Here is a 23,030-nt window from a genome sequence, read left to right on the forward strand (position 1 = left end):
AATCTATATTTTATGTGCTGCTGTCTTCATTCTATAAACTAAAAGTGCAAATATACCAGCAGGCTCTTAAGTCAGAATGACTATGCATGCGTTTGCCCTCTGGGTTCTCCCACGTCAGAGCATGTGGTGCTAACAAAAGAGCCTGTGACCCATATGGGATGATGGTGCGTGAGGGGAGGAGCCTCACACGCAGGTGGTCGCCAGCAGGGTGTCACATTTTTCAGTAGTCCCTTTAATGAAGCAGGTCAATGCAGCCCAGCCTCCTACCAGTGATACCAGTAAAACATAACAGCTAATTATTTGAGACCTATCCTTAATAAATTAGGAATTTATATGTAGCAGACGCAACATGCAAGCTTGCTTTAAATGTTGAGATATATGTCGGCATCAGGATTAAACGAAAGCCGGGCATTAGCAAGGATTATGGACAGACAAATATTTTAAAAGCCTGTAAATGCCTTTCGTGCTTACAAAAGATGATTAACCCATATTTACAATTATCGAATACTCATCCATAGTAATAGATGGTGTGACAAGGCCTGAATAGACGAGGCGACCATCTAAAGATGTAGGTCAAGGGATTTTGTTTTCCAAGGAGGCGCTATAGTCACAGCAGCAGGCCTGTATTCCCATCTCTAGTTGAGTTACACTGATTAAAATATCATGGAGGTGGGGGTTCCCATTCAGTATATTGTGCGAAGTTCAGTCAAAAGGCCTTGGGGGGGTATCTGATTGCAAGTGGGGTAACTGATTGAATCGAGTCGTTGCTGAGCAACATTTGTCACGGTGCGTGTTCTTACCCCCTCTTTGTCCTGAGCTGGGCTGGGTTGAGAGGGCAAATGCAAGCTCAGCTGGTCATGGAAAATCCTTCTTTGTAGCCATTTGTACTAAGAGTCATCTGTGATAAGCATCATGGGAAGAGTTATCAAAAAACAGCAATGTCGTGAGAGAGGGTCAATTCTGTCTTTATTCGCCAAAAAACAGGAGATGATGGTGTCGTACTGTTGTGTATTGTGCGGATCAGGCTCTTGTTACTGCGGGTAACTGTGCTTTACTGGCAACCGGTGAGAGAGAAATAAACAGAGAAAGACAGGACTCAGATTGGTTTCCTAGTGCTGTTACCATTTAAGGTCAACGTTTGAAAGAGACGCCTGACTTCATGTGTTTATACTTGTTTTTTTTACGTGAAATTTGTGGAAGTGTGTATGCGTTATCTTTATGTATACCTTACAGGGCCTCACAGTCACTTAACACTACTGGGGGCTGGCAGATGGTTTGTGTGGGTGTCTTTTTCTTACAGACATTACATCAGTGTCTCTAGCAATTGTGAGAGGAATTTCTAGCTGCTGAATCATTCTGTATGTAAGCTTGTCACTGAAGATGAGGAGAGGAAAAGTGCCATTGTGTGGACCAGGCAGTGTGACTCACTGCTACATTGTAATTATACTATCACCTCGTAGCAAAACATCTAGGTTGTTTTGCTGCAACAAAACGTGGATTATTATGTGGAAAATTGTTCTCCTCATGTAGACTTGCACATTTTCACACAGTTCTAGAATGAATTCACCAAAATGCATAAGAGGATTTTTAACAATTTAATCATCATTTTATTACACTTTCATTTGTATGACATCTTTTCAATTAACTTTCTGTGTAACTTTATAAGATTATGTGTTGTTACAATCATTACAAGAATCCACTCAAACAAATCAGTCATTCAGGAAGTTTTCAATGTTTCATGAACAGGTCATAACAAGAAATAACAAGAATAACTAGTTTGACTTTTAAAAAAAATCAGATTTGACATTCATTCAAGTTTCCACAGTACATCTTTCCAAAAAAAAGAAAAGTACAGCACAATATATCTGATTCTCATTGTGACTCCTGGTCTATTGCTGTTTATACTCATGCCGCTGTGAGGGGCACAGTGGCGCTTTTGAGTTTGTTTTTGTAGTCATGTAGTCATGACCTTGTCAAAGGGACCTGCATTAGTTAAGAAGGCTCGGCTTCATTCCAAACCTGAATATTCATAAAGTACCTTACCGAGCCACTCTGTCGTAGACAATCCAGAAAACAAAAATAAAGCCTTTTCATTATCTTTCCTGGCTTCTCCCTTCCTCTCCTACCCAGTTGCCGGACATAAAAAGCCCCTTCATGCACTTGGCAGACCTATTTGGTGTTATATTACCTGGGACCTGTACCTCCCTCAGCATTCCACAGTAATTAAGAATATCTGCAGGGTCCACAGCAACCGTCCACGAGAAGAAAACAGGGAAAGGCGAAGAAAAAAAAGGAAAAACGTGTATCTATTTCCACACAGTGTGATGTCATCAGAGTGGGAGCTGCTGCTGTTGCCTGCTGGTCTAGGGTTTTTTCATGTAAAGTAGAAAAGCTGGTGCGTATCGCTCCCCCCTCCCCATTCTCTCAGAGAAGGAAAGTGAGTGATTGTGTCAGGATGCAGAACACGGCATAGAAGTGAAGTCATACGGGCCATGCAGACATAAGGGGGAATTAGAGAAGAAAAAAAAGGGTCATGTGTCCACCAATCAACATGTGCCGGGGCAGCTCTGAGCACAAATGGAGTTGTGGCAGATGTTGTCTGAATAATGAGCGGGGGCGGGGCATGCAACTCTCTGCCAGGAGGGTGTCTGTCATTGCACAGGGAGCGATGGGAGAGAAAGGGCAAGCTTTTTTGTTGATCCAGGAGGACCAACTTTCCTTACAATCGCCCGCAGTTTTCCTTCAGTCCAATGGATTTGTTTGTGGATATATGGCTTTTCACTGAAGATGTTCCTGCGCGCATGGATGTTGTGAGGATACAAGGGAGAAACAAGCACTTTGAACCAGTGGGACAATGATGAAGTTTTGGCAATACAAGGAGAAGAGCCTGGGTGGATATGTTTGGTGATGGCTGACTGGATTGAAAGACTGGATTATATTTCTTAATACTAAAGACGAAGCTGCTACTTTTCTATTGATGATGTATTGATCAGTTGAAATGTTTGAGTAATGACACTTTCAGTATTTATTTGTTTAATTCTTATTTAAGAGAAAATAGATTGTACTTCTGTTCATGTAGTGTGCACTAAAGCAACATATACGTCAAAGTATTTTTGCTACATCCTTAATGTTACTGTTGTACGAAGCGGTGGCATTGTTTTAGTATGGGGAAACCTCTAAGCAGGCCAGATTGTCTCAGACAAAACCCCCCCTGCATGGGAAAGGGGGAGGAGGAGGACCTGAACATAGATGACTGCTATGTGCCCCAGAGATCCATTTATGACACCGTCCGTCTCAATGAGCAGATAGACTCGGGCTCTAAAGGCAGCCTCTCTTCCAGACACTTCACAGGCACTCTACCCTACACACATCGCACATTAGACCTCAGCAGCTTGTGTGGAAATGGAGTTCTGTCGTCTTCCAGCGCATTTGAGCTTCGAGCCCATAAGCCCGCTTTGCTGGATGAGCGTGCCATGTTTGATAAACTTAAACTCAATGGAAATATAATCAGAGCTACCGACGCAGTGCTGCCTAAGTCACGACATCAGGGAGGGGACAAGAAGGATCATCCTCATCACCGGCGGTCATGGCGGGCTTTTGCGCCGACTAATTTGGCGGAGTATGCAGCCCGCAGCGGGACCTTGTCCTCGCGAAGTGTTGACAGGCCTGGGTTGGTGAATGGCAGGAGAGGACAGAGTATGACCAGTTCATTGACATCTGAAGAAGACTCGGGTCTGTACAGCCCAACTGTGGAGCGGGAGCGACGTGGCCATCAATCCCACAAAAGAACAGGCCCTGGTACACGGAGCCTCTCCTCCTCAGAGGCCATGCACATGTCTGGAGACCTAAAAACAGGCCGATCGCTCAGTTCAGATTTCCCTTTCTCACCTGCTAGAGATAAACTGTCTCTTTACTACGGTAGCCTTGTCCGGGAGTCACAACAGACGGACTCTCCTGTGTCGGACGTGAATCAAAGAAAGGCCAACAGAGCCAATGGGGAGTGCAAAGTGCCAACCTCCAGGACTCCAAATGAGAGCTCTGGATCACATGTTAGAACTTTAACAGACTATGATGAGCTGTCCACAGCTGAACTCTTAGAGGATGTGTCATCTCAGGAGGGCCATGAATTGCTCAGTGTGGTAGTGACACAGCCAGAGACAAATGGAAACTCTGTAACTCTACCCATAGAGTGCCGCAAGCAATCTAACCCCTGTGATGTACGACAAGGAGCCTTCACGTACAACATGGAGGAGCTGGAAGAGTTTCTGCAATCAGTGGAGGCATGTCTGCCTGACAGGAGCCTGCATACGTTCCAAAACGCAGAGGAGCTTGAGTTAGAGACCTTCCTGACTGCCATAACTGCAAGTCCAGAAATGGACTTTACGGGTTATTTTCCCCCACAGGTGCCCAAAATAGCCTCTTCTTTCATTTCTCATAGGCTGGTCTAACATGTGTTTCTCTAGATGATAAGCCTCTCTAGATTAATGCTTGTTGGCCTCTGCTTTGGTGTTTTCCTTGCGTATCAGAGTACATGATGGGTCAATTAGGATTAGCTCACTAGTCTAACATGGAAGTATATCTGTGTGATTATATACAGCTGTGTTTTAACCGATGACTGTGTTGGGCTCCTCCAGAAGCTGCTGACCCTTTAGAGAGCAAAGAGAGAGCAACAGTGACAGTGATTTTGTGTCAGTTAGTGTAACAGGAACTTGGAGCATATCGACTGGACTATGATTGAAACTGAACTCGTTATGATGCAACAGTGATACTACAGGTCTCATTTGCTTTGTTTTGTTAATGTGGGTTTATTTTATCATAGGCTGTCCAGAAACTGGAGATTGATCCATTGCAAACACAGCTTCAAGGCATCAACACTCTCGGCCAGGGTCTGATCCAGACTGCTGCCAAAGGCACCCGTACTAAGAGGCTTGAGGACGACCTGGAGGACATCAACACAAATTGGAATAGCCTCAACAAAAAGGTTCTTTGTCATTGTTATTGATCTGGCCTATGGTCCTGCTGTGGCTACTGGTACCACTTTTGTTTGGCGTAATGAAGAGTCAACATCTGTATTTATCATGTGGTTTGCAGATTGCTGACCGTTCGGCCCAGCTGCATGAAGCCTTGTTGCACTGTGGGAGGTTCCAGGACGCTCTGGAGTCACTGCTCAGCTGGCTGACTGACACAGAGGAGCTGGTGGCCAATCAAAAGCCTCCTTCTGCAGAATTTAAGGTTGTCAAGGCACAGATACAGGAGCAGAAAGTAAGTCAGTATTACGCAATGGAAACACAAGAAACAGTCATGAATACTTCCACTCCACAGAGAATCTAAATAAATTTACAACTTTGGCATTCATCTAATTTAACTGACATTCATTGTTAAACATGAATGTGCTACACAAAGCTATCAGTGTAATGGTTACTTAATTTGTTGTTGTTAGATTTACAGTTCTCCTCCACGAATCACTGCTTGTAGCCAGAGCATATTAAAGGCAGATAGTAAGTCTTCTCCTTTGTTTGCCTTTGACAGCTCTTACAGAGACTGCTGGATGACCGTAAGCCAACAGTGGAGCTGATAAAGAAAGAGGGAGGAAAGGTTGCTGAACTGGCAGAGTCTGTGGATAAGGAAAAAGTTGCAAAAGAGATTGAATGCCTGGGGCAGAGGTGGGACACACTTCTCAAGAAGGCTGAGAACAGGTCTGTATGAACACAGGCAATGTGTTCTGAATGCACCGCTTCAGTTTGCGTCAGAGTTCAAAGTCATTTTTGCAAAAGTGACGGCATTCTTTTTAATTCTGATTTCATATTTACCTGAAAATCTATGCTTTGGCAAGACTTACAAATTCTCCTTCCACTTAATTGTACTGGAACTTAAAGAAAGTAGATGTAATTGTCCAACTGAAAGAATAATTAAACTTTTATAAAGCTGTATCCATTCTGCCAAGCAAGGAGATACATTTATTTTCTATTTCTTTCACATAAATAAGAGATAAGCAGGACCAAAGAAGACATAATATATTAAACACCCTCTGAAAATCCATTAAATACACAATTGAAAGAATAAATAACTGAACATAAATGAATAAATGATATGTTCAACAGTTTTTCATCCCCTATTCTCACAATATGCCGTTTTCAAGTTTGTTCTTACACTGCCGCTGTTGATATTGCAGGCACAAGCACCTTGAAAGCATCTTAGGGGTCACTCAGCAGTTCCATGAGATCCTGGAGCCTCTGAGCGAATGGCTCGCCGCTACAGAGAAACACCTGGCAAACTCTGAACCTACCGGCACCGAGACGGCTAAGCTGGAAGAGCAGATCTCCCAGCATAAAGTAATATACATCATCTTATACCATAACCACGTGCTTTTGTCGTGACACTATAGACGTTGGTAATCAGAATTTTGTTGTTTCCGTTTTCAAGCTGCATGAATTTATTTTGGGGGCTCTAATTTGGGGATTGTGCTTTTAGTTATTTTAGTTCATTTTTCCATCATGTTTCATTTCAGTTTGTTTTATTTTGTGTTTTGTCATATTTTTTTGTTTCCCATCCCCTGTGGTCAGGCCTTAGAGGAGGAGATAATGAATCACAGTAAAGACCTGTTTCAGGCTGTCAGTCTGGGTCAGATACTCAAAACTGGGAGCTCAGCGGACGACAAGGAGTTTGTCCAGTCTAAACTGGATGCTGCCCAGGCGTGTTACATAGAGCTGCAGGAGCGGTGCAGGAGGAAAGCTGAGATGCTGCGGCAAGCTCTGGCCAATGCCCAGCTCTTTGGAGAGGATGAAGTGGGCCTCATGAACTGGCTGAACGAGGCGCACACACGGCTAAATGATGCGGCTGTGGAGGACTACAAAATAGACATTCTTGAAAAGCAGCTGGCCGAACACCGGGTACACACTCCTCCTCCAGGCCTACAATTACGTTGTCCTTTCATTTTAGATGCATTACTCATCTTTCAGTTGGTGTTTATTCACTTATGTGTCATGCATTGTGTAAACTGGAAGGTTTGGGCGTCAATCTTAACGACTTTCTAAGTTTATGGTTTGATTTCAGGCTCTACAAAATGATATTGATTTGAAGAAGAAGAACGTTGACCAGGCCGTCTCTAATGGAATGGAACTACTGAAGCAAACAACAGGCACGTGCTACACTATGGCTGTCTAACCATAGGCTGAGCTTCCACACTTAACATTGTAAAAGGCCAGCAAACAGTTAGCATAAGGGTTCTGTCTCCAAAGTACACATCCTAGAGAGACATAATACAATAAAAGCACACACAATCTTAATTGTAGTCAACAATGAAGACATTGATGGATGAAGCAACCTCCCAGCCCCCCCCCCCCCAGATGTAAGAGAGGCTTGGTAGGAAAGTTGTTATGGCAAAATAATGTGTGACCTCATACAATCAAAGCCATGTTTACTGACATGAAGCGTAGGCTGTCGGTTTGTTGTTTCAAGAAAACATGTCAGCCAATAGAGAAGAGAAGCAAAACACACACACACATCAATCCAATATCACAATATACTTTTGTCTTTGTAGGTGATGAGGTGGTTGTTATCCAAGGTAAACTGGATGGAATAAAAACAAGGTATGCTGAGATCAATGCAATGAGCGACACTGTGTTGAAGAGCTTGGAGCGCGTTCTGTCACTCTCTGCTAAGCTGCAACACACACACGAGGAGCTGAGCTGCTGGCTAGAGCCCGTCGAGTCTGAGGTCAATGCTTTTGCTGCTCAAGAGCCTGTAGGACAGCAGCTCAATCACGCACAAAACCGGCAGAAGGTAAAAGTTTTGTTTTTTGTGTGCAACTTTTTTACCTCTTATACTCAGTGTCTCTCTTTCCAAAAACACATTTGTTCATTCTGTGTGTTTTGTTGTTTTGTTCAGGCCTTGTTGAAGCAGACTAAAGAGCAGAAGCCCACAGTAGACAAGCTGAATGAGTTGAGCAGTTCTCTCCTGGAACTGGTCCCCTGGCACACACGGGAGGGGCTGGACAAGCTTGTGAGGGAAGATAATGAGCGGTACAGGGCTGTGTGTGACACCATCACCCAGCAAGTCGACCACATCAATGCTGACATACAGAAGTCACAACAGGTAAACTCAAGACATTAATACACTTGCTTGGCCTTTTCTTTAACTTTCTTTATCTTTTACTGTGATTATCTGCTAATTAAAATCCTTATCTGCATTTTTTCAAGCTGTGAAAATGTCATAAACTGATGATTTTATCTGTTTTGCAGTTTGAACAAGCTGCAGATGCTGAGCTCACCTGGTTGACTGAAGCTGAGAGGAAGCTGCTGTCGATGGGTGAGATCAGGCTGGAGCAGGACCAAACCACAGCCCAGCTCCAAGCCCAGAAGGTGAGACTATTAACTGTTTCTGTTTGGGTAGACAAAGGCCATCATTCAAGCAAATTAAAGGTTTTGGCTTATACGTATGTGGGTTTACACAGAACCTAACACTACCTGCTTTCCAGGTCTTCTCCATGGATATCATGAGGCACAAGGACTCTGTGGATGAGATTGTGAAAACAGGAAAGGCCATTATGGACAGCAAAAACCAAGAAGAGAGAGACATTTTGATGGTGAAAAAAGCAAAAGTCTTTAAATATTGTTCCTGTATGTTAGAAATAAATCTAAGTTAGTGATGTTTTTTCTGGTCTCAAACAGGCCAAGACTCAGTTTCTTTTGGAAAAGTATGGAGTCGTCAGTCAGCTGAACTCTGAACGATACCTCCAGCTGGAACGAGCTCAGTCTCTTGTAGGCCAATTCTGGGAAACCTATGAGGAGCTGTGGCCGTGGCTTCAGGACACACTGAAGGCCTTCAGCCAGCTGCCCCCACCTGGCATCGAGTATGATTCACTGCGGCAGCAGCAAGAAGAACTCAGGGTAAGAAGCAAACAGAAGCACATTTTGCAAGTAAGTAATGACAAATTGTCTTACATGGCTCCAATGTGTGTGTCATTTCCCCTAAAGCAAATGCGTGAGCTGATTGCTGAGCATAAGCCCCACATTGACAAGATGAATAAGACAGGTCCTCAGCTGCTTGAACTGAGCCCAGTGGAGGGAGTGGCCATCAGGGAGAAATACACAACTACTGATCAGCTTTACGCCCAGCTCAAGGCTGATGTGAAGCAAAGAGCTGCCACTCTGGATGAGGCCATCTCCAAATCTACTCAGGTGAACCAGTTGTTTACTCGTAGTTTCTTAACATATTTATATGTTAAGGTGCTTGTTATACCCCTCAATGTAGCAAACACTACCTTCACCATTTGTGTTGACATTTTGCTTTCCTTGTTCCACACAAGTTCCATGATAAAATCGAGCCCATGCTGGAGTCCCTGGAGCGGATTGTTGAGCGGCTACGTCAGCCTCCCTCCATCTCTGTGGAGGTGGACAAGATCAAGGAGCATATTGCTGAAAACAAGAACATCTCTATGGACCTGGAGAAATTACAGCCTACTTACGAGACACTGAGGCAGCGAGGCATGGAGATGATAGCACGATCGGAAGGGGTAGACAAGGACATTTCTGCCAAAGGTATTTTGATAATTTAATAATTAATTTAATTTAATTTAATTTAATTTAATTTAATTTAATTTAATTTAATTTAATTTAATTTAATTTAATTTAATTTAATTTGATATGATATGATATGATATGATATGATATGATATAATATGATTTAATTTAATTTAATTTACTTTAATTGCATTTCATCTTTACACTTATGTGATTTCTCGTGAATTTCCAACACTGCTGCTGTTTTTGCCCCACAAGCTGTACAAGACAAACTGGACCAGATGGTCTTCGTCTGGAATGACATCCAGGTGTTGCTGGAAGAGCGGGAGGCCAAGTTATTGGACGTGATGGACCTGGCTGATAAGTTCTGGTGTGACCACTGTGCCCTGATTGCCACTATCAAAGACAGCCAGGACCTTCTGAGGGAGCTGGAGGAGCCGGGAGTCGACCCTTCAGTCGTCAAACAGCAGCAGGAGTTTGTGGAGGTCAGACACATCTACAATCTCTTACGTTGGTTTGCCCAGTCATCTAAGTGAAAATGACACTAAAGTAGCACTATTGTCTTTTTTGTTATTATCTCTACCAGGGTTTTAAAGAGGACATCGACGCGCTGCAGGAGGAACTTGACATGGTTCGAAACCAGGGGACGGAGCTTTTAAATGCATGCGGGGAACCTGATAAACCTGTGATAAAGAAAAGCCTTGATGAGGTAATAAACCACACTCTCAATCACCTTCACAAAGATTTCCGCTTACAAACACACGTTATTTGGTAAGATACTGTATATCTGCATACATGTGGGTCACAGTTAAGTGCTGATTTAATTTTTCCAGGTGAATACAGTGTGGGAATATCTGAACAAGACATGGAAGGAGAGAGTAGAGCGACTGGAAGAAGCCATGCAGGCCGCCGTGCAGTTTCAAGATGGCTTGCAGGTAATATGATCTTGTTGTCTCTGGCAGTATGACCTGAATTAATCCTCTGAACAGTAAAGTAAAATCGTTTTTAACTTTAACATTGAAGGGGTGAATCTTGCCCTGAAATGATCTCAAATCCTAAAGTTACAAGTTAAACAGATTGTTTTCATTATCTTTTAAAACCTGTTTTGTAATATGAGTAATACTAGATAATATAATCATGCATTTAAAAACTTGTCTTACTAATTATAGTGCTTTAATGTGCTTAACTGTGGTGAAATGTCTCTAGATTTCCTTTCATTCATTTGTTATATCTTTGGTAAGTCTTTTCTGACTTTAAAAGATCCGACGAATAATCTTTTTAAATGATTGTATTCATTTGTTTGTTTGGCTGTGTTGTCAAGCATTTGCACGCACAATACACCATTGGAACAGTTTAGAATCTATGATGACACTGAATGTGAAACCCGAGTCTCTGTGCAGCAGGCTTTGTTTTCTCCCAGTAACAATGGTTTCTCCTCCTTGTACACAGGGCATGTTTGACTGGGTGGATATTCTGGACAGCAAAGTGGATTCCATGTCACCTGTGGGAACAGATCTGGAAACTGTCAAGCAGCAGATTGTAGAACTCAAGGTACAATGATGTTTTCTGTGTAAATATGATGCATGTGCATACAGACGCTCCTCTTGTATACTGAAAACATGACTATACACTTCTGGTCTGACTCGTTAAACAAGTAAATACCCATGAAATGCCAGCTGTGTTTGTGTTGAATGCATCATTTTACCCTGGGGAGTAATTATATCTGCTTTTGTATGCAGCAGGAGGAAGAGGGTCAAATGACTAACTGATTTGATCTTACTTTCTCTCCGTCTCTCTGCATGTGCGTTTGTGTGTCAGGAGTTCAAAGGTGAAGTGTACCAGCTGCAGATTGAGATGGAGCGTCTGAATCACCAGGCTGGCCTCCTGCTGATGAAGGTGACAGAGGAGGCTGACCGCTGCGCCATCCAGGAGCCAATATCTGAGCTCAAACTGCTATGGGAGAACTTGGATGAGAAGATTATCAGCAGACAGGTCAGGACAGGAGAGAGTTCTATGCCCAAATGAACCATCAACACCTCTGCTTACAAAGTCAAAATCCAACTTTCTTTAAAAAATTGACACTAGTGATATCACGCCATGTATGTGCAAATGATGTCACAGACTTGGACAGATGTTTGGTGTAACCTACCAGGTCGGTAGGTCTTTGAATAAATGCCAAATATCTCAGAATGCTACAATTTTCCAAAAACTGTCAGCTGCCTACTTCACATGTAAATGACCTGAAAATCACGACATTTCTCCAAATATCAGCATTCATATTTGAACAGTTCATTTAACTGAAACAGAATTTCTCTATATTGATATTGATATTTAGCAAACAGAAACGTAACCCTTAAATCCCGTACAGATAATCCTGAGATCCCTTTGTTTCATGACTGTCACGTGTCAATCTCTGCAAAAGCTAACGGTTTAATCTGTCCTCAATCTAGCACAAACTGGAAGGAGGCCTCCTGGCACTGGGGCAGTTCCAGCATGCACTGGATGAGCTGCTTGCATGGATGAGCCACACTGAGGAGCTGCTCAATGAACAGAGACAGGCTGGAGGAGACCCCAAAGCCATCGAGATCGAACTGGCCAAGCATCACGTATGACATGCCTTCTCTCATATGTCATATGTTTCCCTGCAAAGTCATTTCAATTGTTACAGCAGACCTACAGCAGCACCTTCTATTTCCAAATCATACAGTTCCCCTCTTAACATTTGTTCCTGCATTATCTCTCCTGTATCTCTTCAGGTTCTCCAAAATGATGTTATGGCTCATAAGGCAACAGTTGAGACGGTGAACAAGGCTGGTAGTGACCTGGTAGAATCCACCGCTGGGGAAGAAGCTTCTGGTCTGCAGACCAAATTAGAGAACCTGAACCAAAGATGGAAAGACATCCTGGAGAAGACAGCACAGAGGAAGCAGCAACTGCAAAGTGCTTTGCTGCAGGTATGAACTTTAAGTTTAGTTTGAAAATGTGTATTTTGCCACAATGTACCGGGTTTACGTCTCATTTTTCCCTCCTCATAGTTGGACCTTCCTGGTTGAAGCCAGGGTTGATATTTTCTCCCGGGGACTGTGTACAATATGTTATAGCAAAGTAATAATGCTCTAATTCAGATCTCTTTCTCCTCCTCATTCCCTCCTCATCCTGTGGACTTGGTTGAGGAGATTCATCAAACTCATCTGGTTTGGATCTGCAGGACCTTGATGTGAATCTGGTGGTCACAGATGCATTTTACAGATAGTGTCAGTAGTGCAACCGCCATCACTATCTAGTTGAGGTTGTGCTGATTCAGTGAAGTTTCAAATCTTTAATACCTACAGAGTTCCATCCAGACCAGTTCCAATATCCAATTGAATCTTGAAACATTCAAGTTGCAATGGGAGGTGTTCAAGGAATAAGATGGCAATGGTTATGTTTCATAACCTCCAGGCTTTTTGTGTATGTACTTCTACACAATATGTACGTCTTCACATCAAAGCTATATCCTAGGGCTTTGTATTCATTTTAAAGGAACGAGAGTATAAAATTCAAATGTGCATTCAAATGGCAAGTTAGAGAGAAATGTTCGGCCTTGGCGAAAGTTTGTGCTCCCTGAGTGCTTTCTTCTTTATCCTGTAGTACAATGTGGATATCCTGTTTGTATAGTCAAACCAAATCCCAGGAATTAATAACTTAGACATCCACGTCTCTGGGCCGTGCGTTCCCCAACAATGAGTGAATGAGTGTGTGACACCTTTTGTCCTGATTCAGGTTGTGTTGTGTTGTAGGCCCAAGGTTTCCATGGTGAGATAGAAGATATGCGGCAATGGCTGAAAGACACAGACCGTCAGCTGTTGGCATCAAAGGCAGTGGGAGGCTTACCAGACACGGCCCGGGAGCAGCTTAACGCCCATCTGGTATGTGTTTAACAATATGAAAGGCTGCGTACAGATGGCAGGCTTATAAGGACCCGGCTGTGTCTTTTCTGTGTTTTACCCCAAGTGTGAAATTAAATGACACTGCAAAATGCGCTACTTGTGTCCTGTCAGGAAAAAAAACTTGGAACTGTTTGAAACTGATTGATCCTCATCTGTTTCTTGTCTGTTTTAGTTTTTTGGTTTTCTTCTCCTATTAGGGAAACTTTGGGCACTCTAACTTTCTTTAAGGAGCATCATTGGCTGTTTATTATGGAAACAAAAATAGATTCCTGAAAGCAAAATATTTTTTTATCAAACATGTATCATCACACTGACTGACCTATAAGTCTGTGGGAAAATGCTTCAGTCTCTGTATACGCTTCCATTTTTGGACAACAGAAACAGAGTACACAATTTATTTCATACATTTTAAAACACTACAGACACTAAAAAGCTCCAAACTTCTGCCGTGTTGTCTTTTAACAGCTATTCTGTTTGACAAGATCAATTTCATTTCCTTGTAGGAGTTGTGTTCTACCTTCGAGGCAAAGGAGGAGCTGTATCGGGAACTGATGGAAAAGGGGCACCAGCTGCTCACCGTGATGCCAGAGGGCCCAGACAGCAACACAGAGCAGGACCTTGCAAACCTGAAGGAGAAATGGGAAGCTGTGCAGGCAAAGATATCAGAGAGAAAGGTATGAAGTCAAGAACCACAGCTGAATTTCACTAATCTGATGTTAATGATTCATAACTGCAGCTATAGATCCCAGTGAGAGATCGCTGACGTGCACATTGGTTGTGACTCCGTATGTGTAAGCCTTTAATCCCGACATTGACAATGAATGGTGTAATGCCGTAGGGCTGGCATGGATACATAGGATGTGGTTACAAAGGGGGTGAGTCGGCTCTCTGAGTCAGCAGCACAGAAATGAAACGCTCCTGTCTTGTCTCATACGGCAAAAGGATGACAAGTGGAACGATGCATAAAGGAGAAAAGCAAAGCTAACATTTGTTCCAAACCGGTGACTCATCGGTCACTGTGGTGTAATTGTTCATGTTTGTTGATCAAAGAACGAGGGTAATTAATAATAATGACACAAACCCATTCTCCATTTCACTATTCTCCTGGGTCATGGAGGAACCAAGAGGAAACTCAGGATTGTTCTTACATCCTCACATGGAGAGGCTGCACAAATGTTCCATCAGATTCGGTCTCAGTAAGGTCGTGACCTATCATGCCTTACTTCCTTATCGCCTGTAAAGATTGGAAGTTTGGATTTTCTTATGGTATTTAGAGCATTTGTTTTGTTGCCCTCTGCAGCAAGATGATGTGATTCTTGTGTTGTAACTGTAAGGGTCAGGATTTAAATTAAAAATAAACATTTGGTAACTAAAAGTGTTTGTTCTACGCGAGTTTGACATAATTGTAATTAAAAAAAATTATTTGTATACTAAGTAGGTGACTGAAAATGTCGTTATAATTGAGATTTTTGTTACACTGAGGTAATGTCAGCAGGTTCACTGTAATGTGATGAGGCTATTCCACTGGATTTGACCTTTTTTGCTTATTTGGTTAGACCGAAGATGATGGATGGTGGATATGCTTGTTTATTACATTAAAAGCTCGTTCATTCTATTTCTGTTTCACCATCAGCCTCTCCAGAGATCTTCACTTCCTTCGTGTGGACCACAGTTGTAATTGTTCATTTGTTCCTGTTTACCCATTCTTGTAGCAACCCGAACAGCTGTGTGTGTGCACACAGTGTGACACAGGTTATGACCGTGCCCTTTGTCTCATTAAGGTGCACAAACAAAACCACCATTCTACACAGAGAGATAAAAAAAATGTGTGTGTCTCGCTTCGTCTCCACAGGTGAAACTGGAAGAGGCCTTGACGCTCGCCACAGATTTCCACAACTCACTGCAGGACTTCATCAACTGGCTGACCCAAGGAGAGCAGACACTGAATATGGTCTCCCCTGCTTCTCTCATACTGGAGACCATCTTGTTCCAGATCGATGAGCACAAGGTAGCATTTGCATGGAGACACAAGTGACTAAAGGCAAATGTAGCTTTTCTCCTGCATTGATTTTTTAATGCTATACCTAATTTTACATTTATATTAAGTGAAAATTACTGCAAACATAGCCAATTCATTCATCATACATAGTATATCAGTGTGGGGTCTGGGTTCATCTGTTTTGTCATTCAGAACAAAGCTCATTAGTGCGTTTAACTCAAAAACCACATTCAGCAGCTGGAAAGCCGCTTCCATCCCGACCCCGGATGAGTTGACTGACATCTCTCTCCCCTCTGTGTCAGATGTATGTGACCGAGGTGAACTCCCACAGGGACCAAATCATTGACCTGGACAAGACGGGAACACATCTTAAGTACTTCAGCCAGAAACAGGATGTGGTACTGATCAAGAACCTGCTCCTCAGCGTGCAGGGCCGCTGGGAGAAGCTGGTGCAGCGCTCTGTGGAAAGAGGTCGCGTCCTCGATGATGCCAGGAAAAGGGCAAAACAGGTACGTTGACATATGTTTCAACATTACTATGTTGTTCATGTGAGCCTTCAACAGGATATCATGTTCCATTCATGTCCTTTATGTCGTCATTAGTTCCATGAAACGTGGAATAAGCTGATGGAGTGGTTGGAGGAATCGGAACAGTCTCTTGACTCAGAAGGGGAAATTCCCAACGATCCTGACAAAATCAAGAAGCAGCTGGCGCAACACAAGGTGAGCGGACATCATCTGAAACATTTTGGAATAACATAAGACATTTAAGCGACATTTATTGCACTGAATGAGAGCCCATTTATATACTCAAGTCAGTAGATGTAGAGCACACCATGCGTGTCTGTATGGGAGTTGGGAACAGATTGCCGTGACCCCACCAGTAAAAGCTGGTGGAATTTACAGAATACAATAAGAATGTATAGCTGTATTTCTGGCAGTATAGGCTGTTCAAGACCGCAGTTTTTCGTGGGGGGGAGATTGGACTAATCCCGCTATAATCCAGGGATGGACTACATGTATTAGAGCTGACCTTGCTTTTTGATACGTTTAATCTGAGTGAAACAAAGCCTTGTGAATTTTTGACCTCTTCTGGTGCATTTATTTTGTATTTATCTCTAATTTCTCCTCGCTATTTAGAATTGGTGGGACCTAACAAGTATAAAACTAAAAAAAAGGTTAGGAAAGAAAAGATAGGATAGAACTTGTGTGATTATATGCGTACTATTGTTTTGTTTTCCTGTGGCCCAAAATTGTGTTTATACCGCCAGGGGCCAGCAAAAACGGGTTTAAGTTAAGCACAATGATGTATAATGTGTAAAGCAGGAAAAATGTAATGCAGGGTCTATATTTTCATTTACCCCCAAAACAGGCACATATTAGGATACTGTAGTAATGATACTGAACAATAGAATCAAGGGAAAGATAGAAGCAGTGTTGAACTGTTATTACTGTTATGTTACTGTAATTTTGAGGTTGAACAGTTTGATGACAGTATTTCTCCATCTAAAAAATCTGCAGGATTTCCAGAGATCTCTGGGCAGTAAACACTCAGTGTACGACACCACCGCTCGAACAGGACGCGCCCTGAAAGACAAGACCTCCCTGCAGGATGATACTCAGAAACTGGATGACATGCTGAGCGAGCTAAGGGACAAATGGGACACTGTCTGTGGCAAGTCAGTGGAAAGGTAACGGTGCATTTTAACATGTTGGTCAACACCCGGCCCAGCTTTGACCCTAGCAACCATCTGAAATCTGTATGTTTAAAATGCTCTATTTTACAAAACGTCTTTGTAGTGAGGTCCTTTTCATGTGAACTAGGTCATGTTTGTTTTGTTCTTTTATAGGTATGTAGTTCATGTTATAGCATTCTGGTATTGACTTACCAGGTCTATAGGCCTTTTGAATGGACCTTTATGGAACCCCTGTGCTTATCACATTGAAAAGCTACTCACAAAGTAACACAAAGTTACATTTTCCCCATGAAAAATTGCTTTGAATTATATTAGGGTGAAGAAGCTGAGAGAATGTTGTGAAAATATACATGCAGGGCGTTGCCTATAGAAGCACACAGTTATATTTAGGAACCACAACATACATTTAGCTTTTTATTGTGGTGTTCATAACCTCTCCTAACATCTTCCTGCTGTTGTAATTGCACTGGGATCCTTAAGGGTCCATTCAAAGGCCTGCAGACCTGCAGTGTATGCCAAATATCTCCAGAAAGTTACAAAACAAAATAATATAAATGACCTAATTCACACATGATTGACTAGGAAATCATAATATTCAAAAATTTCTTGAAGGTAGTTATACAGGGTAGCTTGGCAGTACTTTGGCAGTACTTCTCTGTTAATGATTTGTACTCTCCTGCAGACAAAACAAGCTGGAGGAGGCTCTGCTGTTCTCCGGCCAATTTAAAGAGGCACTCCAGGCTCTGATTGATTGGCTGTATAAAGTGGAACCTCAGCTGTCCGAGGACCAGCCGGTACACGGAGACATAGACCTGGTTCTCAACCTGATTGACAATCACAAGGTAAAATCAACGAAACACTACACACTGCATGATCCAAAGCTCTGTTCTGCGATTTGATCCCTGGTGTTCAGATGAGTCTATGCTCACAGTCTCAACAACTTCAAAAACAAGCGCACAGGCTTTTACTGCCTCATAAAGATGCCTTTGATTTCACCAGCCATTATGCACACAATCACAATAGAAATTCAAACAACTTAAGTTAATAAAAGAACTGGCATTGTAATCTTTTTCCATTCAGGGTCACTGTTCTTTGAAGTTCAGGATGCCTGGGAAGCATCGTTGTTATGTTAACACATAAGGAATTTCATTAACTTCTCCACTTGACTTGCCACGGCACTATTTTTGGCATTTGTTCTGGCAAAAGCAAAGTCTCTGGCTTAAATCTTAACCGTTCTCTGCACAAATATGGAATCATAAACTAAAGAAGTACGTAAATAGACAAGTAATTCTTAAAGTCTTGATATGTAAATACAGTCTGTTATGCTTCATGCTGTTTTACTGTTGAGTGCAGGTTTTCCAGAAGGAGTTGGGAAAGAGGACGGTGAGCATTCAGGCCCTTAAACGTTCAGCTCGGGATCTGGTAGACACCAGGCACGACGACTCTACCTGGGTCAAAGTCCAGATGCAGGAACTGAGCACTCGCTGGGAGACGGTGTGCAACCTCTCAGTGTCCAAGCAGGCCAGGCTGGAGCAGGCGCTGTGTCAGGTAGAGTCCACAGAGCCACAAAATGACAAAAAAAACTCAACATAAAGCTCCAACAATCTATAAATGTGACTCATCTGTCCTCTGCCTGCAGGCTGAGGAGTTTCACTCGACTGTTCATATCCTGCTGGAGTGGCTGGCAGAGGCAGAGCAGACTTTACGTTTCCATGGCAGCCTGCCTGATGACGAGGAGGTCCTGCAAGGGCTTATAGAGCAACACAAGGTAGACAGTCTTAATGTTTAATCATAAGCAAAGCAGTCATATTTCATACTTTGAACATTTATTTTTTGGTTTCTATTTTTACTAAACATTAAAACATGCTGTCGTTCTTCTCTGATGAGGCTCATTCCAATTCTGGAAATGCAGCATGTCTGCCAAACACGAAATGCCACATAAATGTTCCTGTCCAAAACTCAACTCAAGATTTTTTGTTCTTAAGCAATGATTTCATCAGATAAAAACTATCTCGGCTGTAATCCAATTCTAAAATAACACAGGTGAAGCCACTCTGATTTGTAGTCATTGTTGTTCATTTGCAGGAGTTCATGAAGAAACTGGAGGAAAAGCGTGTGGCTCTAAACAAAGCTACCTGTATGGGGGAGACCATCCTGACCATCTGCCATCCAGACTCCAGCACCACCATCAAACACTGGAACACCATCATTAAAGCCCGGTTTGAGGAGGTCAGTTCACAGCTGCATTCACGGCTGCATGCCTGTCTGATGCGTCATACACATCGATGAAATGTCTTGAATAAAGGCAAAGCTGTTGCATAGCTTTACGAAGTTGCTATAAAGCCACAGAGCCCAGCTTGACTTTATCCTCGCCTTCTCTGAGTAGTGTTTTACATTGATAAATAATCTTTGTGTTACAGGTGCAGGCTTGGGCCCGGCAGCACCAGCAGCGACTGGCCACAGCCCTCAGTGAGCTGTTGGCCACTCAGGACCTGCTAGAGAGTCTGCTGACTTGGCTCCAGTGGGCTGAGACCAACCTGGACAATAAGGACAAGGATGCATTACCACAGGAGATAGAGGAGATCAAAGGCCTCATAGCAGAACACCAAGTAAGTTTTCCTAAATTCTAGGAAGGAATCATTCTGACAGAGTTTTCAGTTTCTTTGATACAAACTCAAAGTGTGCCTGCGGCTTTACCCTACAGGCGTTCATGGAGGAAATGACCAGGAAGCAACCTGACGTTGACAAAATCACAAAGACGCACAAAAGGAAATCTGCAGTGGAACCCCAGATTCAGTCTCATATCCCTGTGCCGGACAAAGGAAGAGCTGGGAGTATGTAGCCAACAAACACACACTGGGATCTGAGGGTCATTCAACAGCTTTGTTTGTGCAGAAGAAAGTTGTACGGCTATAGGTTTGTGTGGGCACAAGGGGGCGCTGTATGCAGGTGGTGTGCTCAAATATACTCTACACACTCATATGTTAATGGCAGGAATGTTTTCCTCATACAAAAAAGTGGAGGGACGGATTGTTTGCTACTTAAACGTGATTGTGAAGTTATGATTAATGGAAGAAAAAAAACTTGCATTTCTTGCCACCAAATTTAGGAAATTGTTGTGGCAAAATCAGTGGTTTTGATTGCAAAAATCACAAAAAGGCCAAAGTTGTGCCGGCACACTGTGCTTAATATGCTCGGCTTTCTCTGTGAGTCACTGGATTTCATGGTAAAAACATTGTTATTGTCTTTCTCTTACAGGGAAACGTTCTCCAACACAAACAATGTATACATCAGCAACTCAACCTCCCATTGAAACCAAGAACCCTCGAGTGAACCTGCTCGTCAGCAAGTGGCAGCATGTGTGGCTGCTTGCCTTGGAAAGGAGGAGGAAACTCAATGACGCCTTGGACAGGCTGGAGGAGGTATAAAGATGCTCGCTGCATTTCTATGCCCTCACAAAAGCACTTGACCTGTAACGATTCTAAACACTGCTGGATGTTTTATCCTCGCAGCTGAAGGAATTTGCCAACTTCGACTTTGATGTGTGGAGGAAACGCTACATGCGCTGGATGAACCATAAGAAGTCTCGGGTCATGGACTTCTTCCGCCGTATTGACAAAGATCAAGATGGCAAAGTGACGCGGCAGGAGTTCATAGAGGGGATTCTGTCCTCCAGTGAGTATCCAGCATGAAGATGCACCACTGAACAGCCTGGACACTAGAGGGTCAAATGCTTATTTTCTTTCTTAATGCCACTTCCTAGAATTCCCCACCAGCCGCCTGGAGATGAGCGCTGTGGCAGACATATTTGACAGAGACGGTGACGGCTACATTGACTACTACGAGTTCGTGGCAGCTCTTCATCCCAACAAAGACGCTTACAAACCACTAACTGATGCTGACAAAATTGAAGATGAGGTAATATAACTTTCATATGACGCTCGAGTTTGACAGACCACATTGTTTTATAGTTATTGTTAATTAAAGTTCTTTCTGTTTATAGGTTACACGTCAAGTCGCAAAATGTAAATGTCCAAAACGATTCCAAGTGGAACAGATCGGTGCCAACAAATACAGGGTAAGCAGATTTGACTTTGTTCAAATATCATGTTCAATTAAATGAATGACAACTATGTTAGTACTATGTGGTTTGAAATGTTATAAATAAACAGTGACGGTTCATTCATGCTGAAAAACCCTAATCTATATTTCTTTATTGTTCTTCACATTGCCAGTTCTACCTTGGAAACCAGGTACATACGTACTTCCTCTCCTCTTTTGCTGATCCTTCTGTTCTAAGCCTTTTTTTTCATTTCCTATGTTTGCCTCCCAGTTAACATTTCTCTGCCAAGATTCCTGGTTGATTCTTATAGACTGGAACTCAGAAGTAGATCAGCCAAAGTATTTAATCCAAAAGGAACATTGGCCTATGTTTGACTTATCGTCCATCAACTCCTTTTTTTCAATACAATCCAACTACAGTTTTGAAATGAAACTAACTAATGAAACTATTTAATTAGGAATTAATCAACAGCAGCACATCAGTCATGAGTGCAGAAGTGAGATCTTACCTTGGCTGCTTTATATAATTTCAACTTTTGTTTTCATATTTTCATGCATCTGCTTTTGAGTTTCAGATACAAAGTTAATGAACCATTCCAGTGCTTATTAATTTATTAGTCTGCAGGCATAAATTCATTTGCTGGGCACTTTTGGAAAATAACGCTTTATGTGTGCTTGCCTTTGGCGTTTTCAGCATCACGGGAATGATTTACTTCAACATTGGCTGACATACCTTTGTTTAGCTGACACACATTCCTTTTTCTTGGGCGATTTTGACGTTCTCATCAAATGCTTTTCTGGTTATTTTGCCTACTGGTTTAATGTTTCTTTTCGGAAAAACTGCATGTTGCAATTTATAATTCATGACTGAAATGGGGTCACATGCCACATGCTTTCTGGAGCTTCTTGGTTTAAGGTTAATAATGGGAGGTGTTAAGGGCATAGTGGTGATATATATATACGCACTTTAGTTTGTCTTGATGTATTTATCACACAACACTGAATTTAAATGATTCTTTTAACAGTTGGGTCTGGTTCACTGCTTACATGACTCCTTAATCGGCGATGAGACAATAGCAAACAGGGAAAATCAAAATCTTACTCCTCACCTGCACGTTGCAGTTATGGAAAGCTGTATTCTGGTAAATGGTTATTCTTCAGATGTTTATTCTTGTGCCTCTTTTCCACCAGATCATTATTCAGACTCCATCACCTTTAATGCATTTGATTCACAAAACTCACCAGTGGCATTAAATCATTCTGAAAAATCATACAGTTGCAGTACATGCAGGACTTCAGTTGTTCAGTCCACATTGTTAACAGGCACTTTAGTGGTGGGCCATCAGTGTTTGGTCATGTTTCTGTGGTGATGACAGAGAACTGATTTGAGCCATTCTTCATGTTCTCAATGTGCCATTGGATCTAGCTGCATTGAATCTGCATCTATGTTACTGCATCTTGAATATTTGACTCATAGTGGTAGAAAGTGCAACAAAGTGGATTGCAGGAGATTGATGTGTGTCTGTTTGAATCTGTGTTTGACGATGTGGAACGATTGTTTGGACGGAAAGCATGCGGCTGTGCTTGTGTGTGACTCGTGCCCTTGTGCTAACGTGGTCGTATCCAACTGGCTTACTTACTGTTATCATCTCATGCAGCTTGGCCATCCACCTTTCATATCAGGCTCATTACAAAGCTTTGTTTTCTGCATTCATGCACTTTGGTATAAAATATCTTATGTTTGGTGTGTGAGGTGTGTAGGGCTAAATGAAAATCATTATACCACAGCGCCCCCTAGTGGTATAATGATGGGCCTTTACATA

At 42.4% G+C, this 23,030-nt stretch overlaps 1 protein-coding gene across 10 annotated transcripts in view; it reads left to right on the plus strand.

The window, feature by feature from the left end:
- The window catches only part of dst (dystonin), a 92,940-nt gene that overhangs the window by 64,516 nt on the left and 5,394 nt on the right, over window positions 1-23,030 (plus strand). For 9 of the 10 annotated variants that reach the window (XM_076163073.1, XM_076163016.1, XM_076163044.1 and 6 more), the window contains 38 exons: window positions 4,820-4,981; window positions 5,092-5,262; window positions 5,530-5,696; window positions 6,173-6,332; window positions 6,564-6,890; window positions 7,054-7,138; window positions 7,541-7,782; window positions 7,888-8,094; window positions 8,241-8,360; window positions 8,477-8,584; window positions 8,670-8,888; window positions 8,976-9,179; window positions 9,308-9,539; window positions 9,780-10,006; window positions 10,108-10,230; window positions 10,355-10,456; window positions 10,971-11,072; window positions 11,340-11,513; window positions 11,972-12,127; window positions 12,278-12,475; window positions 13,301-13,429; window positions 13,954-14,124; window positions 15,303-15,458; window positions 15,752-15,958; window positions 16,052-16,171; window positions 16,970-17,139; window positions 17,828-17,987; window positions 18,499-18,693; window positions 18,785-18,913; window positions 19,231-19,374; window positions 19,566-19,754; window positions 19,850-19,979; window positions 20,404-20,567; window positions 20,658-20,820; window positions 20,909-21,063; window positions 21,149-21,223; window positions 21,381-21,398; window positions 22,233-22,349. In XM_076163073.1, the coding sequence (XP_076019188.1) occupies window positions 4,820-4,981; window positions 5,092-5,262; window positions 5,530-5,696; window positions 6,173-6,332; window positions 6,564-6,890; window positions 7,054-7,138; window positions 7,541-7,782; window positions 7,888-8,094; window positions 8,241-8,360; window positions 8,477-8,584; window positions 8,670-8,888; window positions 8,976-9,179; window positions 9,308-9,539; window positions 9,780-10,006; window positions 10,108-10,230; window positions 10,355-10,456; window positions 10,971-11,072; window positions 11,340-11,513; window positions 11,972-12,127; window positions 12,278-12,475; window positions 13,301-13,429; window positions 13,954-14,124; window positions 15,303-15,458; window positions 15,752-15,958; window positions 16,052-16,171; window positions 16,970-17,139; window positions 17,828-17,987; window positions 18,499-18,693; window positions 18,785-18,913; window positions 19,231-19,374; window positions 19,566-19,754; window positions 19,850-19,979; window positions 20,404-20,567; window positions 20,658-20,820; window positions 20,909-21,063; window positions 21,149-21,223; window positions 21,381-21,398; window positions 22,233-22,349 (6,078 nt within the window). The remainder of the gene's footprint in view (window positions 1-4,819; window positions 4,982-5,091; window positions 5,263-5,529; window positions 5,697-6,172; window positions 6,333-6,563; window positions 6,891-7,053; window positions 7,139-7,540; window positions 7,783-7,887; window positions 8,095-8,240; window positions 8,361-8,476; window positions 8,585-8,669; window positions 8,889-8,975; window positions 9,180-9,307; window positions 9,540-9,779; window positions 10,007-10,107; window positions 10,231-10,354; window positions 10,457-10,970; window positions 11,073-11,339; window positions 11,514-11,971; window positions 12,128-12,277; window positions 12,476-13,300; window positions 13,430-13,953; window positions 14,125-15,302; window positions 15,459-15,751; window positions 15,959-16,051; window positions 16,172-16,969; window positions 17,140-17,827; window positions 17,988-18,498; window positions 18,694-18,784; window positions 18,914-19,230; window positions 19,375-19,565; window positions 19,755-19,849; window positions 19,980-20,403; window positions 20,568-20,657; window positions 20,821-20,908; window positions 21,064-21,148; window positions 21,224-21,380; window positions 21,399-22,232; window positions 22,350-23,030) is intronic. The other variant, XM_076163035.1, reaches the window with a different exon arrangement.

This window comes from Genypterus blacodes, unplaced genomic scaffold (genome assembly GCF_046128005.1).
Source record: "Genypterus blacodes isolate CSIRO-AG114 ecotype Tasmania unplaced genomic scaffold, CSIRO-AGI_Gbla_v1 ptg000012l_1, whole genome shotgun sequence".
In the NCBI taxonomy this organism is placed as follows: domain Eukaryota; kingdom Metazoa; phylum Chordata; class Actinopteri; order Ophidiiformes; family Ophidiidae; genus Genypterus; species Genypterus blacodes.